Below are 17,452 nucleotides of genomic sequence, written 5' to 3'. Positions count from 1 at the left end.
CCCCTCCTCAAAGTGATGTCTTAGAAGAAAAAGAAATCCCACTTCTGGCAGGAAATGATTGAGTGTTTGGCAGTTTTGTTCACTCTTCTCCTTAAACATTGCACTGTGCTCTGTGGGACTTGCTGCAAGTTCCCCTTACAATTTGTAACGTAATAAAAAACAAAACCCCCAAATCCAATCAGAAATTATGTCCAGGTCTTATGTAAATTTGGCTGATGTTACCACAAAATGTTTATTAAATGGGGAAATCCAATTTCTTGTGTGTGTTATTGAATTAGAAAATGGCTTATGCCCTGCTGTTGGAAATCACATATTTAGGCAGCAAACAAGTCGTGGAACATGAGCCCAAATTCCTTTCACTTGCTTACATTTTTAATAGAAGTTAGCTTAAGTTAGCTTGGCTCACATGCACAGAATAACAGTGCTACCAGTGCAGAAGCTTCAGAAACTGAGGACCAAGAGCTATACCCAAATAATAAACTGGTACTTTGGGAGAAAGACAGGATTTTAGAAATCAGTTAATTTCCAATACTAGGCGTTAGCACTGCTGGTGAGGTGGTTTCATCCAAATGCTCATGAGAGAGCGTTTCAGGGAATGGCACCTGTGCCACTTCCTTCCCCATTGCTGTACAGTTATTACTGAAAATAGTATGAGAGTAGGATTAAGCAATAAGCTGAACACGTCACTGCTGCTGTCCCTCTGTTTTAAAAATACACGTTAGATTATTTAATGACTGCTTCAAGTATCATTCTGACTTGGGCAGAGCTGTTTGCCCTTTGCTCCAGGCACACCTCCGCATGCTGAAGGATGCCCTTTCTGTTCAGAGCTGAGCACCCTTTCCTGTGTCTCTCTTGCTTCTCTTCTGCCTGCGCATCCTGAGTCCCAGGTGTGACTGTAGCTCCAGTCAAACTGCCATACAATCAAGCTGCCTTCTCCTGCCCCACCTGTAGAACTTGAGTGTGTTACTGAGCAAACAGATCTCCAGAAATCCGTAGGTAGCTGGGAGTGCACATCACTTGGAGTTGCAAGAACTTGGATTCGGGCATCCCTCACAGCTGGATGGCTCCTGCACTGGAGTGAGTTTTAATGCAGCCTCTACCTTTGCACCCTCGCAGAGCTAGTGCATCAGGCTATAGGCCTCCTGGTTTTTACTGTGTATTTGCTATTCCTTTATTCCTTCATTTGCCCCTCTCATCCAGCTTTTATTTTGGATTGTGTGAACGATGACAGCCCAGCTCCTCACCTCTCTTAAAGGAATTTTTTTTATTAGTTAGGGAGCTAAGAAATTTCATGTTTAAGTGTTCTTAGACAGATTCTTTGGCAGGTAAATGAAGTTAAACCACATTCACCTTATTTACGGAAACTTATCTTTCCTAAGTGTTTCCTGGCTTGTGAGAGCACCTCTATTACCAAATTTTTCACATCTTTGTGTCTTTGGTTGCAGAACGTTGGTACTGATTTTGTTTCCTTCACGCTCACTCAGATTCGTAATAAAATAATGCCAAGTTATCTGTCGAACTGAAGTGTGTAACTTCTGCATCAGACGAGCCACTGTACTTCTTGATATGTCTGTTTGCAATGGAAACTTCCTTTAAATTTGCATTTTTATTTTTATTTAAAACAACTGTAGCAGTGGTTTGCTGCCGTCATTACTACTAAGCAATGTAGTTCATGGTTGTAAGCCTCTCAGGTTAAAGACTGCATTTATTTCAGTGTGGCTTGGGTGCCATTGGAAGGAAAAAGGAAGAGCTGTGTAATTGGAGGAGCTTCAGCTGATGTGGAGAGGCCTCGGGCAGAGCTCTGTGCTAGCTGTTCTCATTTCACCTGTAAAGATGACGTGGAAGATGAGCATCACCGTCACTCCCCCTCGTGTGTTCTTCACCGCTCCGTTTCTGATGCTGAAGTGCGTAAGGTGGCGATGGCTCCTGGTCGGAGGCGGTCCTCTGAGGGAAAGGTAACGATCACACACCGTTCACTGCGGTTGAAGTCTGAGGTCAAAAGAAATCAGCTCTTTTGTTAACTCAGGAAACAAAGCTCTCGTGCTCTCCGGTCCCTAAGCCATGCTGAGTTCTAGGAACACACCGGTGCACCTCTGCCCACGGACCCCGGTGTAGGCTTTCTGCAATTCCATTCTGCTACCCTAATAAAAATTGCTCTCAAAGGTGCTGTGGCATGGTTTTATTTTCACTCCACACTTGGGGCATCGTGACAGCTCAGACCCCGCAGGCTGTGCCCTTCACTTCCACCCCCGCCACGAGCACCTCCACCTCCCCTGAGCACATCCAAAGGGATTTGATTTAGTAGTTGGGTAGGGATAGTGATAGGAGGATGGTTGGACTAGATGATCTTGTAGGTCCTTTCCAACCTTATGAGCCTATGAACCCACCCTCTGTCTCACACCATGGAAGGCTTCACGAGCCCCCAGGCGCGCACAGCTCCCGCCAGCCGTGCTGGGAGCTGCACTGAGGGTGGCAGTGGCGGCTTCTGGGGACGTCAGCAGCTGCGTATCCTGGAAGTGCAAACATAGGTGCTCACTAGAGATCTTGGAATGAACAAAGCTGAATGTGCCTCGCTCTGAAATGGCTCTGCAGCTGCGGCGTCGTTAAGGTGCGCAGTTCGTGCAGGCGCTCCCAGGACTGCGAGAAATCATCGGGCCCTCCTCCGCAGCCGCCGATGGGGGGGGTGCTCGGGTACCCCGGGTGCACCATCAGTTCCATCGTTACTGCCCGGTGCTGCGGCAGGGGGGGCAGCCTGGATGCCACCTCCACGATGGCGGTGTCGATGGCGTTCTGGACAGCGCTCACAGACATGTTCTTGCCCATGGTACTCAGACCAATGTAAACGTCAGTCCACCTGCAGCCAGAGGTGGGAACACATTAATGCTAACGAGGTAGTTAGACAGGAGTTGGTTGCGTCCAGTGGATGAGGAATCGGAAGTAAAACCAGAACTACAAGCCAGTAATTCTTTGTTGATTCCTTGTCAAAATCGAGATACTGTTTAGATCAGCAGCTCTTCAGTCTGGCAGTCCCAGCAGATCCACAATACCAACATTTCTGTTATTACTCTGGCAGTGTATGCTGTCACAGCACTGGAATTGTGTGGTACCTGAGAGCTTACAGGTGCACATAACTACAACTCTGTTTGTCCCTTAAAGCGCCAACTGGGAAACGCTGCTATCAACTAACTTAATAGGCCAATTAAAACCTGAATATCATCATCTCCAAATAAGAACTACAAAAGAATGAGTAATGCCCATCTCACCTTATTCCATGCTTTGTAAACACATCCACTGTGTTAAGTGAATCTTCTTCTACTCCCACATAAAAGTCCAGCAGCGATGGCTCAATCCACTCACAGTTATGGAGGCCTGGCTCTATTGGGACACGTGTATATTTGATCCCATACTCCTCTAACACTTCTGCAAATACATTTCTGACCTCTGTAAATAAAGAGACACTTTACTCAGGAATCAGATAACCATCTCACATAATCTGAAAGCTGTTAGCCGTATCCACCCCTTCTGTGTTTAAAACCATATATATATATATATATCATTTAGCTTCTCTGCTGAAATTGTCTTGTTCATCTGCATCAAAGCCCCCTTCTAAACTGGAAATATCTGAACGCATTACTCATTCAACAGCTGCTGTACACGCCTCGTCTCCCCTTCAGCAGTGAGTGCTTAGTCCAAGAACCTCTCCTGAGGCTGGGAGCCTAGAGAGCACCCGAGGTGGCTGTACTGTTGTATGGCCTTCACCAAGTCCCTGCCATATTTGTTGAGAGTGAATAACCAAGAGCAATGCCATCTGGAGTCAGCTGAGTGCTAATGGGAAAACGCCAATTTTTATTTTGTCCAAGTTTTCCATCTCAGTACAATAACCATCCTGGTTGGAAAACTGAGACACTGGTGCTTGGCTATGATACGTACAGGAAAAACATGCTGAAACTCACAAAAAAGATTGGAATCGAAAGACAACCACCAGGACAAATTTTGTAGCACCTAGAAGAGCTACTGGCTTCAATCTCAGAGGATAATTTAATGCAGGTGGGAACACGACTGCAGCTGTAGAGCCTTACAGTAATCCTGTAAGGTTCATTGTCCAGGGAGCCATGGCAAGAGTTGGGGAAGGGAGCTTCTCATCTGCTTAGTGCTGGAAAGAAAAGGAGTGTCTGCTTACCTGGGAGGACATGGACGTGCTGGTGTCCGTCCATGTGAGGAGGCAGGTGGCCTGTTAGCTCACGGAACAGATCCACCTGGGCCTTCAGCTCCTGCTTCACCTACACAGCAGAAAAGGGTTAAAGAAAAGGCTGAGAGCAGGAGGGTGCAAGATGGGTGCTGGAGATGTTGCTTGTTAGTACTTGAGACCTGGCACTGAAAGGCACAAAGTGCTGGGTGTGCAATGGTGCTGGATTGCCCAGCATCCTTCTTAGGTACAGCTCTCCTCCTGTTCTCTGGCATTTTTCCTTCACTGATCGCTAGATTCTTCACAGGTATCTGTTTCAGTAGCCCTTCTGCCTCCTCAGATAAGTATTTAACAAGCACATTTGCTTATGCTTTAATGGAGCAGGGAGGAGTGAGATCTCAAAGACTGCAAAGCCTTTAGCAGCATTGTGTGTAGCACACAGATGCCAAGGCAACACAGCACAGGTCTACCTGTAAGCATGCTCCCAGCTGTAATCTATAAAGATCTTCAACTATCATGTGCTGGAATATGTGCAGGCTGAGCTATATCAGGAAATCAAGTTGTACTTGTATAACACTATACTGCAACAGAAAGCACAGCAATAGTAGCAGGGTGGCAAAGTCCCAGGCTGCAGCAAGTGAGGACAAGCCCAAGTGCAGCAGCCACAGAAACAAAGAGGAAAAAAAAGCTGCTTACCTTTGAAAGGCCTCTGGTAGGTGGGGATCTCCCAGCAGGATACCCTCACCTCCACTGCCAACCCTTACATGAGGGCTGGGATGGGCAGGGAAGAACCTGGCCCCACCCCCCTCCCTTCACTCAGGTACACTGCACGCACCTGAGCTCCCTGGGCTGGCCCTGCCCTCCCCCAGGTGCTCCAGCACTGCTTCAGGCCCTGACTGAGCATTTCTGCTACGTAAGTAGCTCTCTCCTACCTCTGACATATTTAGGAGGCCTTTTGATAGAGCTGTTCTGAATCCCATTTTGCCGTGGAAAAATCCATCTTCATTGAGCAGAGAAGAGTTTGTCTTGAGCACCTCACACACAGGGGAGCCCTCAGAGAGGTTGGCGTGCAGTCCTATGGGGATGTTGTATCTGTAATAGGAATAAAGTACCTCTCAAACTTTGCACCTCTCCCTCCCTTACTGCAGCAAAAGCGTGAGGTTTCTGTGACAGATCTGGACTAATCTAAAGTGTTGAGCTCACTACCATACATCCTTGGATCTTTTCTTGGTGCCTTGTGCTGTGGGAGGGCAAGCAATGAACAGCTGGGCCCCTCACTGCTGACTCCCAGGGGCATCATTTGAACTGCCTCCAATTGTGCAACGCCACGAGCAAAGCTATTTTCAGGAAAAGGCAAACTTTTCTGACAGGTGTGGGACACCGAGGAGCCAGGCACCGTGCTGCACTGCATTAGAGCTTCTCTGCCTGAGCTGAAACCAGCCCTGGAGCTGCAGAATGTGCAGAATGTGGAAGTGCAGAGAGCTGGCCCTGTCCTTGCTGTAAGGGGAGACTCTGACTGTAACATGAGAGCATGTTTCAGAGCTTTGGCAAACACCAGCTGAATATCTTAATAGTTTTCTCCTGGAATTAGACCTGGCTGGTTTGAGAGACTATTGGTACTGAGGTATATAAAGAGGAACTGTTAACAGCTCTGGGATGCTAGCACTGAAACCAAAACTCAAAACACAGCATGTGAGAAACTTCTTCAGAAATATTCACCTATAGGAGACGCACAGAAGCAAGCATGCCAGGAGAGCTTTAGGGACACAAGAAGGTACACATCTCAGTGCACACAGCAGGGCTCTGCTTCCAGACTGCATTTTCCTGTACCCAAATATGTGCATTTTCTCTGGATGCAGAGTGAGCCAGGTGATGCTCCTTCAGCACCATTTAACCAATGGCTCAGTGTTCATCCCAAACAATCCTGACACTGTACAAGTATCTGAAGCCCCAAGTGCCATGAGATGGAAATGAGAGTAAAACTTCAAGATTATGTTAACAGCTGGGCCGTGCCTCGGGGGACTGGGATCCAGTAACGCTCTGTCCAGAGCCCAGAGGCTTGGCCTTTAAGACTGAACCTGCAGGCTTTCTTCTGCTATCAGGCACACTGGACTAGCTCTTCAGAGTATTCTGGAGTGCCTCTTGCCTGACACACATAGCTTCTGTAGCCAAAGATCAGTAGCAAAGCATGCTGCATTGTAGGAGGGAGGGGGAAAAAAAGACAGGGAAAAAAGTCGAGGGAACTTCCCCTACACAAACATACTTCATAGCTGCCCAGGTCTTTTCAGAGGCAATGAAGTATCTGCTATTTTATTGGTAGAAATATTGAAGCAGAGACCAGGACCTCAAGCAGCTCAGCACGCGATGCCACACTGGAAGCAGAGCTCAGCTATGGTGGGTTCGCCCTCATAACCAATCCTCCACTTAAGACTTTATGAACAGGGCAGAACCTGCATTGCTTTTCATTGCCAATCCAATCTAACTGCTAATTATTCTAGCTAAAATACAATTCAAAAGGATGAGCACTGAGCTTCAAGCAACAGTTTCTGCAATAAAATAAACAAACTGATTCTGGTGGTTGTTTTAAGCAGCAGTGACCCTTCTACAACCTTCTGGGAGGTGGCAGTGCAGGAGTCTGCAAGCCTCTCCTGCTGTCCTGGAGAATGCACGATGTGGTGACTGTTGAAAAGGAGCACTTTTTGTCTGAGAATTTGCTCTTTTAAGTAGAGTTATTATGCTCTTTATATCTGTTGTAGTCTCCACAGAAATAATCAGGAGCCATTACTTGCAAAGCAACCAATGTAGATATGGCCCTGGACAATTCCTCTTCACTGAACGCAGCCCAGGTGAGCCAAAAGGTTGGACACCGTGAAATAGAGGAAATACAACCAGCTGAACGGCTTCCTTCTCAAGTAGTTGCTTATTTTGCCATACAAGTGCTCTGAACAAGTGCCTCTGCTGAGGCAATGGGCTTTTGTGCAGTTGCAGTTAATGGCAGAGGGTCCCCAGAGACCGTGCCCCTGTACTGAGTCACCTTAAAACGCTGCCAGCTTTGCAGCACACTTCTGAGTTTGGCAGATGAGCAATTGTGCCCCGGCTCCTCCCTGCCCACTCACATCATGGGCTCTGTTCAGTCCCTGTGCTCTGAACAGCAGCTGCAATGGCTGTGGGAATTACAGACCTCCCCAAGCTCAGACTCTTGGCAATTCTTTGCTCGAGGCTGCATACTCTGGGATAAGCACGGCACTTACTCTTCTCCCTGATGGGTAAACAGATCCCACCTTCAACATCCTGTTTGTATCCTTATCTGGGAAACCACTGGCTCATTGGGTTTCAGACCAAGTGTGAAGCAATTAAGGGTCTCATATAAATATCCTACGAACCTATGAATCCAGATATCCTGCTTCAGTAAAAATCCATCTATGCCATGTGGGCATTTGCATGTGTTTGTTTTTCTCCACTGCCCACATTCACCCTATAGCAGTATTTATCTCACTGCATACTATCAAATACCATCTTGGTTTGCTCTGTTAGTGCTAAGGACTTGTTCTTGCAGGCAGTAACACTCCAAAGCCTCTGCAGTGTTAAGAACTGGTTCTGTACATTGCACAAGGCTGTGCCTTTATTTTCAATTAAATCTTTGTATTGACTGAAGATCTCCAGTCCACGATCTCACACCAGCAAAAAGCGTTGTCCAGCCCAGGCTGCAAGCTCTGCTGTGGAGGTAAAGTGTGCCTATGTACATATATGTGGGTGTGGTACTTGCTTAGCGAGGTAGCTATGGGATAACACACACATGAGGAAAAAGACAGGGCATAGAGCACAAAAGGTTGTAAAACTTCAACATTCGCCATGAGATGGGGGTCAGCATCGAGCAGGGGAAAGAGGGAGTAAGAGCAGTGAGGTAGCAAAGCAACGTTATGCTTTTCCCCCTCCTAATTTTCTTGCATTGTGGAACAAGATGAAGATTAAATGCTATTTTTAATGAGCCTGGCCTATATGTCCCGGGGGTGACGTTTTCATTTACATGTTCAGATGCCAGTTTAATACAGGTATGCTAGCACCACCTGATTTGAGCCGTAATTACACAAATCCCTTAGCCCACACCTGCAAACACTCCGTGCATGGGCAGGATTGAATGCAGCTGCAGGAAATTACAGACAAGTGAGGAACTGTTGAACCTGGCTCGTTAATCTTCAGTGCTAACAGATGTTTCCAAAGTCACCCAGCTTACAGTCTCAGAAATAGATTTAAATATATTTAATTCACATGTACAATTCAAAATTACTTCCCAGAAGAGCAAAACCATGGCACAGGTTGCAGCTTCTGCTGTCACTCATCATCTAACTTGGCTTTTTTATTTTTTTTTACACTACTATCAGCTGTCAGCACAAGTGTAGTGACCTGGATTCAAAGATGCTTTTTAAATCTCTGATTATACAGCCTACATTCTAGCTATGGAAATGAGGCCAGGTGGATTCTATATTTAAAAGCCTGCTAAAGACCACAGCTAAAATAGCAGAGCTATTACCAGAGCCTTGGGGCTTAAAGGGCTTCATGGTGCCTAAATGTCTGAGGGAAGTGCTGGCTTTATCTCCTTGCTTTACGTTTCATTTGTTTTACTTACTAACGGGCCATGCCTAGCTCTGCTGCCCTTCCCCTCGAGGCACGGTTCCCCTCCCGGTGTTTAAGCGCGGTCTCCAACCTTTCCAACAGATCGGTTTGCTGCTGAGCCACAGCCCGACCTTCCCGCACCTCCCAACGCTCAATCGCACCACAGAAGCTGCAGGCGACTTCCAAGGACCTGGAAAAGCAGTCATAAGGGGGAAGGGACGCTCAAGGAGAACAAGGGCGCCGGAGCTCTCATCGTGCTGCCCCTGCAGAAGATGCATCTGAAGTGTAAAGCCTCAGCGTTTCTAGTCCCAGTCCAGCTCCTTTCCTTTTTCTGATTTCCTTTTTTTTTTCTCCTCAGTCCTACTGCTCCGGGACGTGCTCCTAGTTCACAGCACCTGCCCACCCAGGAGCTGGGAGCATTGGCTGGGTTTTACCTTCCAAGCCTCCTATTAAAGGATTTGCTGGGCTGCTCTACGGGATGCACTGCAAACCTCCAAACCATCCACGCAGGAGCGAAGGTGGTACCTACACAGACATGAGGTACCATGGGGGGGTGGTGGAGTCTGCTTTTGATGCTTGTTTGGTCACGGGTCTGTTGTTGTGGGATGGGGGGTCCTGTTTGTTTTGATTTTGTTCATTCCACAAATGGATTTATCAATTTTAAAATGAATAGAAATATCGATCTGTTATGAGTTTTTGGTTGAAAAGGCCAAGTTTTCTGCAGAGCCTTTGCAGAATGACATCTTTCTCACATTCTGAGAAGAGCCTGGCTGTCTTTATGTTCAACCTGTTCAAATGCAGCAAATTAAGTTAGATTTAAAGGCCTGTACATTTATGCCCCAGTAGTTTTAGGAACAGCAGTTTGGTTTGAAAGTACAGCACGGACTGTCATTCCGATGGTACATTTTTAAAAGTACAGGAAAATAAAATCCAACAAAATCCAAGTACAAGTAAAACTGTAAGTGGTGTTGTTACCTTAATAGGGTGGGCAGTGCAGTGGAAGAGTCGCATCTGGGGCATGAATTACAGGTCAGTGATTTAAATATGAAGGATGTCGTAAAGATGCCCAGAATCCAGCTTTCCTATGCCTGCCTCGGTCACGACATCGTCTCTCTGTGACAGCCCGAGTCAGAAGAAGCTGAAGGAAGTAGCTTACCTCCTTGCCAGCTCGGCTGCCTCTGCTGCAGCGCTCCCGTTGACCAGGAGGGACGCGTTAGATACAGCCCTAGCGAGGAAGCACTCCACGATGCCTTGGTTTCTCCGAGGGCAGTAGCCGAAGTCATCTCCCGTTACTATTAGCTTTGCTTGAAACATCCTCAGAGATCATGGCTACTGATGGAAAAAAGAAAAAGGACAATCAAAGCAATCAGCAGTTTGCAAACTGGAAGCGAGGAGGAAAGGGCAGGCTCGGCGAGGGCAGAGCCGGCCGCGGCTCGGCCCCGGAGGAGCTCCTCCTGCTCCAGCCCGGCTCGCCCCGGGCCCGCATCTGAGCGCGGTGCGGGAGGAAGGCCCTGCCTCGTCTCGTGCCGTGCCGAACCGCTGCTTGAAAAGACGCCGCGCACCTCAGGGGCTTCGCGCCGCTTTCCCAGGCCTCGCGCCGTTGCCCGCGGTGCCCGGATTGCAGCTCTCCCGCGGGCACGGGGCCGCCGCAGCACCGCGGGGACGGGCGCTCCGGGAACGCGCGTTTGGGGGGGGGGGGGGGAGGATGCTCGTGCCCGCGGGCGCTGCGCGTAATTCCGTGACGCCCTTTGGGTGCTCCGGTGCGAAACGAACCGTCCCTACGACGCCGTGACGATGTCGCTCCTCGGCCCGCGGTCTTCTCCCCCGCCTTGGCTCGCCGTCAGCGCGAACCCCAGGCTCGGAGCTCCGGTCGGGAAGCGCCCACAGCTCCCGACTGAGGAAGGGCAGGGAGGACGGGAGCTGTGGGAAGGGCAGCTCCTAGCACGTGCTGCCGCTCAGGGCTGGATGTAAGCCGGTTCTCCATGCAAAATCCTGCTTGTCTTTGCATTCATCTGCCGTTTTTCCTTACTGTAGAAAAATGACTCGTGATCTACCAAAATGAAAGTGAAAGAAAGCACTGAGTAGCTCGGAAATGTTGAGTGGGAATGTCATCATCCTGCATTTTAGCCTGCAGGAGGAGAAAATGAAGTTCCGAAGCAGAACACGCCCCTTCTCAGTCTGAAACGTTACTTCAGATTATTCAGCCGTTCCCAACATAGCAGGAAAAATAGCGACGCGATGTATGGAGCAGGGAGACAGTGATAGTTCAGTAAGCACTGGGATGACGTCTGTGAACTGAGGGAGGCCATTAGCCACCTCTATGGCGCAGGGCTGCAGCGGTGGGGGGCCCCCTGCCCCCTTAGTGACTCCTTTCTCATTGAAAAATGGTACGGAATTCAGTTTTTTTTTAAAGAGAGAGATTAAGAAGTATTAGAGAACGTGCTCAATCTGGCAGCATCTGCGTTTCCATCGTTACACAGTGCTGTGCTTTGCGTTCATGTTCTGTAAAGGTTTCCAATGCTCTTGGCATTTCTGAGCGGATATTTGTGCACTGCTACTTGCTTCCTCTTCTAGATGAACCTCATTCACCCAAGGCTTCATTTTCTGATGAGGGTTGGTACTGTAACAGATTAAACCAGCGTGGCTCTGAAGTAAAGTCATGGAACAAAACCAGACACATCTTCCCTTTGCCAACGCAAACTCTGGGCTTTTCTGCCTCCTTTCTAGTGCTGTCAGTGCTGCTTGACTCTGCACAGGTGAGAGATGCTACATAAGAATCTTAGACAAAGCCTGGCTTCTTAACCTTAGTGTGCACTTAATACTACTGACAGTAACGTCCTTCTTAATCACTGAATGAAGTTCGTGGAGGCTTTTCTTATCGGACTTGATTCCCATTTCTCCATTTCTCCATCCTGTGTTCCGGCTGCAGAGCAATCCTAAGGCCTGGCAGGCAGCCGTGCTGCACTGTGGGTCTCAGAGGTGCTCACCTGGGGGGCACCCCTACCTTGCCTGGGGTCAGTGAGGGCCCAGGAAAGAGAATCCAGGCAATGCTGTTGCAATGTTCACCATGAATCAGAGGCTGTTGACACGCAAAAATGGACTCCTCCCTTCTGAGGCGTACATCAAGCCCAGGAGTTGCCTGATACCTTGGTTGTCAGTCACTGCTTTTGTTGCTCAAAGCAAACAGAAAACTTAAAGCATTTTCTAAAAAGACGAATATGAAAAGAAGGAAAATCCTTTCCATTAGTACATTTCTTCAGGTTAGTATACTCCCTCTGAAATTTTCTTGTGCCACAAATCTCCCATTCCTGTTCAGCAGAAGTATTTGCCACTGCCAAATCTGTTAAAGTCTGCTTTTCAGACTTTACACTTACTATATAATAAAAAGAGAAAAGAGGTGCACCTGAGTGGAAATTGTAGGTGCTTTCAGTCCTTGAAAATCCAGTATGCAAAATGATTGCAGGGTTAAGTGACTGAAGACAGGAGCAGTGTAGTCACACATTGTATTCTTTGCTTTTGCAGCACCACTGAATTATTCCGTGTGTGTAAAGCAGCAGCACGAGATTCCTATCAGATGTGCTGTTGTTTCCATTCCCAACATGCATCATCAGTTAATTTCAGTGGCAAGTTTACCTGCAGCCTACAGCATTTTGCTAGAAACAACAGCGGGCCTTGTAGCAATGAGGTGGCTGTTAATTGTTAATTGTGTTTGGCATTGATGGGGTTCTTCGTTGGCAGCCGTTCTAACCCAATTATGTTTGTAAAGTACAACTGAAAAGCATTGTAGGGAGCACCATGTAAGTGGTACTAAATGCACTGGGGCTGAGCGACCTCCCAGAAAGATAGACAGGTGCCAGCTAAAGACCCTTATGATTGATTTTCCACGGCTAAAATGGCAACTACAGACATTTGTTTTTGCCATCTTTGTCACAACAGCAAATGTGAGCTCCTGTCTTAGCAATGTAAGACTTTTTTATTTTATTTTGTGTATGAAGAAATATATTTCTGGGACTACGAAGTTTTAGTCCTCAGATGAACACAGTTTGTGTGTGTGTGTGCGCGTGCAAATGTGCGTATGTGGCTGAGTTTAGGACGCAGGCTTCTTTAGAGGCAAATCTGACATTTAAGTCAGAGATTCTTCTTAGAAGCAGATACATAAAACAGGCAAGCACGAAGAAAAGCCCTGACCACTCAAAGCGAGTAGCATCACATGGCAGGACACAACCTCGTGGATTGGTGGAAGAGATCAGGGTCACCTTATGGTGTTTCTGCTAGCCAGCAATACTAATACGTTTTCTAAATCATCACTTAATAGGAAGTGCAGCGTTGCAGTCCGGTGCTGCCAATGCAGAGTGCCATCCTTACAAATGATTAAATCCCAAGGCAGGTGCTCTTCTATGTGCTGCTGTGTTGCTAAGAAGGTCAAACTCTGTTAAACGATGCTGTACTTTGGCAGCTCGTGAGATACGGCTCAGTGCAGCGATGAGCTTCACACGCAAAGGGTAACGGGCTGCGAAGGAGCTCCTGCGTCCTTTGTCCACAGCGGTTCCCTATTGATAAAGGACACTGCGTCGTTACTGTTCGCAGGGGGGAATCCTTCAGACTGCAGTACTGTGGGGTGAGTGCAGTGCTCCCTTCATCCATTCCCTTCCACGCAGAATAGGCGCTATTAATCTCTTTATCTCTGAAGAATTACCCACGCTCCGGGCCCGGCTCCGGCCGCGGCAGAGGGCGGGAACGGCGCGGACCGCGGCTGCGATAGGCGACACCGCGCGACACTGCGCGACACCGCGCGACACCGCGCCCAGCCGCAGCCCCGCCCCCCCCCGGCTGTCGCTGATGTCAAAGCGCCTCAGCGCACCGTCGCGCCCCGCCCTGGGAGGCGCCACGCCGCTCGCTCTGATTGGTCGCCTCTTTCCCCCTGCCCAATGAGCTCCTCCCGCCGGGCCGCGAGCTCTTTTTGTCGTGGCCCAATGAGAGTTGGAGGCCGAGCAGAGCTTGGGCGGCGATTGGTCGACTGCAGCGCTGACGAGGGCGATTGGCCGAGCTCGCTGAGGGGCTGCGGGAGCGCGCTCCGCTGCGCGGTGTCGGTGCCGGGCGGGCTGCGGCGCCATGCGGGGCGGCTGCCGCCTCCTCCCTGTGCTGCTCCTGTGCGGACTGTGTGGCGGGCGGGAGCCGGCGCCGGGAGCTGTGACCTGCGGCTCGGTGCTGAAGCTGCTTAACACTCGCCACAGCGTTCGGCTGCATTCCCACGAGGTCAAGTACGGCTCCGGTGAGTGGGATAGGGGCGGGAGCCGCGAAGTGGCGGAGGAGAGCGGGGAGGGGGCGAGGAAACGGCGGGGAGGGAAAGGGCGGGAAACGGCCGCGGGAAGCTGTGAGGGGATCGGGGTACGACGCTGCGCGGTGCTCCGGTCTGTCCCGGGGCACCTGGCGGGGAGAGGAGGCAGCGGCGGCCCGGGGCGCGGCGAGGCCGAGCAGGCGGGCTCCGCGTCTCCTGCGTTTGCGGGGTGAGGCGGATGCTTTGCCGCCTCGCTGAGGTGAGTCCTGTGCTGCATCGAGGGCCTCCGTGAGGTTCTTCAGGCTGAAGGATGTTTTACCTGCGTTCCCATAGGAGTGAGAAAATGGGCTGTGAGGCAGTATCTTAACAGTTGTGTCGTGCCTGCGTGTTTGGAGCATCTGCCTTCAGTTCTTTCGGGTATTCCTGAGCTCCAGAAGTGGGTTAAGTCTCCTGCCATTTCATTCTATTCCAACAGGAAGTGGGCAACAGTCAGTGACAGGAGTTGAAGCTTCGGATGATGCCAACAGTTACTGGCGGATTCGTGGGAAGGCTGACGGCAGCTGCCAGCGCGGAACCCCCGTGAAATGTGGGCAAGCAATACGACTTACCCACGTCAACACAGGAAAGAACTTACACACTCATCACTTCCCATCGCCGCTCTCCAATAACCAGGTAAGTCGTTCTAAATCATAAGTTTCTGTGTAAATAATGCACGTTGGTATTGACAGTACCTCTTTCCAGATTTCTTGATAGCCAAAATGTAATATCTACCGGTATCGGTTTGTCACGCTAGCTTTTACAAACCTATATTGGTTTCTTTATTTTGCACCACTGATGCTTTGATGATTGTTTTGACATGTTTTGCACTTTTACAGTATAGGACATTAGCCACTTTTCTCAACATCATGAATACCAACCAGCCAGACAGTTAATTGCATCTTAGGACACTTAGGATTTCCTATATCCAAGTTCCCTGGTATTCCAGTCCATTAATCTCAGTTATCTCCTTGTGTCTATTTTATTTCCCTTTGCTTATTTATTTGTCCTCCCTTGCCAGAAAAAAACAAACCCACTTTCACAATCATCTTTATTTGCCATTTTATGTATTTCTAGAGCACCGTTCCTCACTGTAACTGTGGCCCAGCCTTATCAAATGATTGTCTAGAATTGAAAGTCCTTCTTAAAATGTAATCCAAATTTGTTGTAAGTTTGTTTTTAGTAGTCATTTTATTCTTCTGTTAGACTAAGTAGACAGATCATTAGATTCTAGTTTGGAAAAGCAGACTATTTGTAGAAACAGTCTGAAAGTGGCTGAAACAGTAAAGGTTGGTTTTGTAAGGGTAAGTAAGGTAGCTGGTTTATGTATTTATTAAAACAGAGTAAGTGATGGAAAAATAGCATTTCAGAAGAATTATTTAAAGACCAGGTGGATTCCCTAAGACTTTCCACCTTTAGTCATTTGCTAGTTTAGACAATTAATCAACATTGTCATTAATATGAAAATATCCAGCAGCTGTCATTTTTTTTTCCTTTGTATTTGCTATGTGTTTTCACAGCGTCGAAGCAAAAGGAGATTTTAAATGGTCTCCTAGAGATTGATGAGACTGTGACTAATTATCTTATTGAAATAAGGTGTGGTTCTGAATACAAACCTTTATTTCATATTCTTAACAAGGTTTGATTTTCCAATTGGCATGTTGTCTTTGATACCGTATGGACTACAAAAGCTTGAATTAACATGGCTCTAAACTATTAGCTTGATAGGTACAAACTACTACAGTTCTGTTTTCAAGTTGTTAATCACTTCTTGCTGAGCCTGAAACAGTTGGAGCTGATCCTGCCAGGTTGATGCAGACAGAGGTTTTGGGGGCGCGTAATGAAATCTGACCTCTGACCTTTGTTTTAGCAGTAATTCATTTGCCTTAATGGTGGTCCATCTTTTTTTTTTTTTTGAAGAGCCATTCAGCTGTCTGTCCAGTAGTGCAAAACAAATAGCTGCGAACTTGTAATCTTGGTATAATAAAGTAGAAAAGGAATACAATTCTTTAATAAGTAAAAATGCTGGGACCTTGTGATGAAAAATATTTTTGCAGTGGTAACTCTGAAGTGTTGTACTACAAAATTAGTATTTACAGTTATAAGCATGTTTTAGTGGGGAAAATTTGCATCAGCATTAGTGTTGATTCTTCTGAAATTTTTGTCAGAAGGATTGCTCTGATCTCTGCTCAGATTGTCTTTAGTCTCTAATGTATGTTGGAGTTTGGCAATTTATGTTCAGGCTGTAGTCACAGAGAGTTACTGATTCTGGATTTGAGCACTCTTGACAGCAATGCGGTGTTTCTTTCCTCTGCATCCTTGCCTTTAAATTTTGCTGGCTTTGTGGCTGATGTTTTGTGTGTGCATTGGCAGTGTTTGCTTATATTTTCACTTGAGATTTGTCTCTAACAGGAAGTAAGTGCCTTTGGTGATGATGGTGAAGGAGATGACCTGGATATATGGATTGTGCAATGCAGTGGGACTCACTGGGAGCGGGAGGACGCGGTGCGCTTCAAGCACGTGGGAACTGAGGTGTTCCTTTCAATAACTGGGGAACAATATGGCCATCCCATTAGAGGCCAGCGGGAAGTTCATGGCATGCCCACTGCTAATCATCACAACTACTGGAAGGCAATGGAAGGAGTCTTCATCAAACCCAGTATGGACCTTGCAAAACATGATGAGCTCTGAACTGACAGAGGGTCCTATAAGGTTCATCTTACCAGAGATGCTAATACTTGGTCGCTTAAAAGGTCCCGTCTTGTCTAAGTGACTTTCTGTGTTACTGAAGGGCATTAGTTCACTCTAGGAATGCAGCACTTCCATGGGAATGGCATCTCCCAAGCTAAGACATTTTAAAGAAATCCTTTCTAAATCTTCAAGCTTATTTGGTGAAACTAGATCATGTGTTAGCTTTCACTGTCATTTATTTTGCTCATTACTTCTCAAATTCAAAAGGAATGGAAAAAACAAAGTACATCTCTGTAGTTCCAGGTACCACAGAACTTTGTATTTTGTAATCTTTTTTTTTTTTCAATTATAATTAAATATTTGGAAACTTATTTCTAGCTAATGAGAGAATGCTATTAGTTAAGAGAGAAAGTCTAGAAAGGGAAAATATTTCTTGGAGAATGGTGTTGTTTGGATGAGTCATTCAGCTGTTTCAACATTTCAGGAAAATATTTCAGTCCATCTGAAAATTGTTTCCAGTGTGTCTCGTGAGTTTCATTGTGCATGTATGGAAAAGCTGGAAATATTGTGCATTGAAGTAAGAGGACAAGTTTTTATTTATTACCACTCTCCCAAGAAATTTGTTTTGTTTTGGGTTTTTTTCTGCT

General features: G+C 47.4%; 2 protein-coding genes across 2 annotated transcripts; one reads left to right on the top strand and one right to left on the bottom strand.

Moving 5' to 3' along the window:
* Positions 1–2,535: 2,535 nt before the first annotated feature.
* YDJC (YdjC chitooligosaccharide deacetylase homolog) lies at positions 2,536–10,207 on the bottom strand. The gene is made up of 5 exons (XM_065739290.1): positions 9,957–10,207; positions 5,119–5,278; positions 4,181–4,280; positions 3,264–3,441; positions 2,536–2,854 (listed from the first exon to the last, which is right to left on the bottom strand). The coding sequence occupies exons 1-5, from the start codon at positions 10,112–10,114 to the stop codon at positions 2,536–2,538; spliced, it is 915 nt and encodes a 304-aa protein (XP_065595362.1). The 5' UTR covers positions 10,115–10,207.
* Positions 10,208–13,912: 3,705 nt separating this feature from the next.
* On the top strand, positions 13,913–16,805 carry SDF2L1 (stromal cell derived factor 2 like 1). The gene is made up of 3 exons (XM_065739327.1): positions 13,913–14,072; positions 14,554–14,750; positions 16,527–16,805. The coding sequence occupies exons 1-3, from the start codon at positions 13,913–13,915 to the stop codon at positions 16,803–16,805; spliced, it is 636 nt and encodes a 211-aa protein (XP_065595399.1).
* The last annotated feature ends 647 nt before the right edge of the window (positions 16,806–17,452 follow it).

The sequence above is a fragment of the Cyrtonyx montezumae genome, unplaced genomic scaffold, assembly GCF_038088225.1.
Source record: "Cyrtonyx montezumae isolate F1298 unplaced genomic scaffold, pur_monq_1.0 scaffold_23, whole genome shotgun sequence".
Lineage (NCBI taxonomy): Eukaryota > Metazoa > Chordata > Aves > Galliformes > Odontophoridae > Cyrtonyx > Cyrtonyx montezumae.
Note: the sequence above shows the minus strand (reverse complement) of the source record. Positions and strands in the feature narration are given on the sequence as shown.

Coding starts and splice junctions, on each gene's coding strand:
- YDJC (XM_065739290.1), bottom strand. CDS start 10,114: ATGTTTCAAGCAAAGCTAATAGTAACGGGAGATGACTTCGGCTACTGC. Junction 3,442..4,180: donor GCACGTCCATGTCCTCCCAG/GTAAGCAGACAC, acceptor CTTTATTTACAG/AGGTCAGAAATGTATTTGCA. Junction 2,855..3,263: donor TTTACAAAGCATGGAATAAG/GTGAGATGGGCA, acceptor CTCTGGCTGCAG/GTGGACTGACGTTTACATTG.
- SDF2L1 (XM_065739327.1), top strand. CDS start 13,913: ATGCGGGGCGGCTGCCGCCTCCTCCCTGTGCTGCTCCTGTGCGGACTG. Junction 14,073..14,553: donor CGAGGTCAAGTACGGCTCCG/GTGAGTGGGATA, acceptor CTATTCCAACAG/GAAGTGGGCAACAGTCAGTG. Junction 14,751..16,526: donor CGCCGCTCTCCAATAACCAG/GTAAGTCGTTCT, acceptor TGTCTCTAACAG/GAAGTAAGTGCCTTTGGTGA.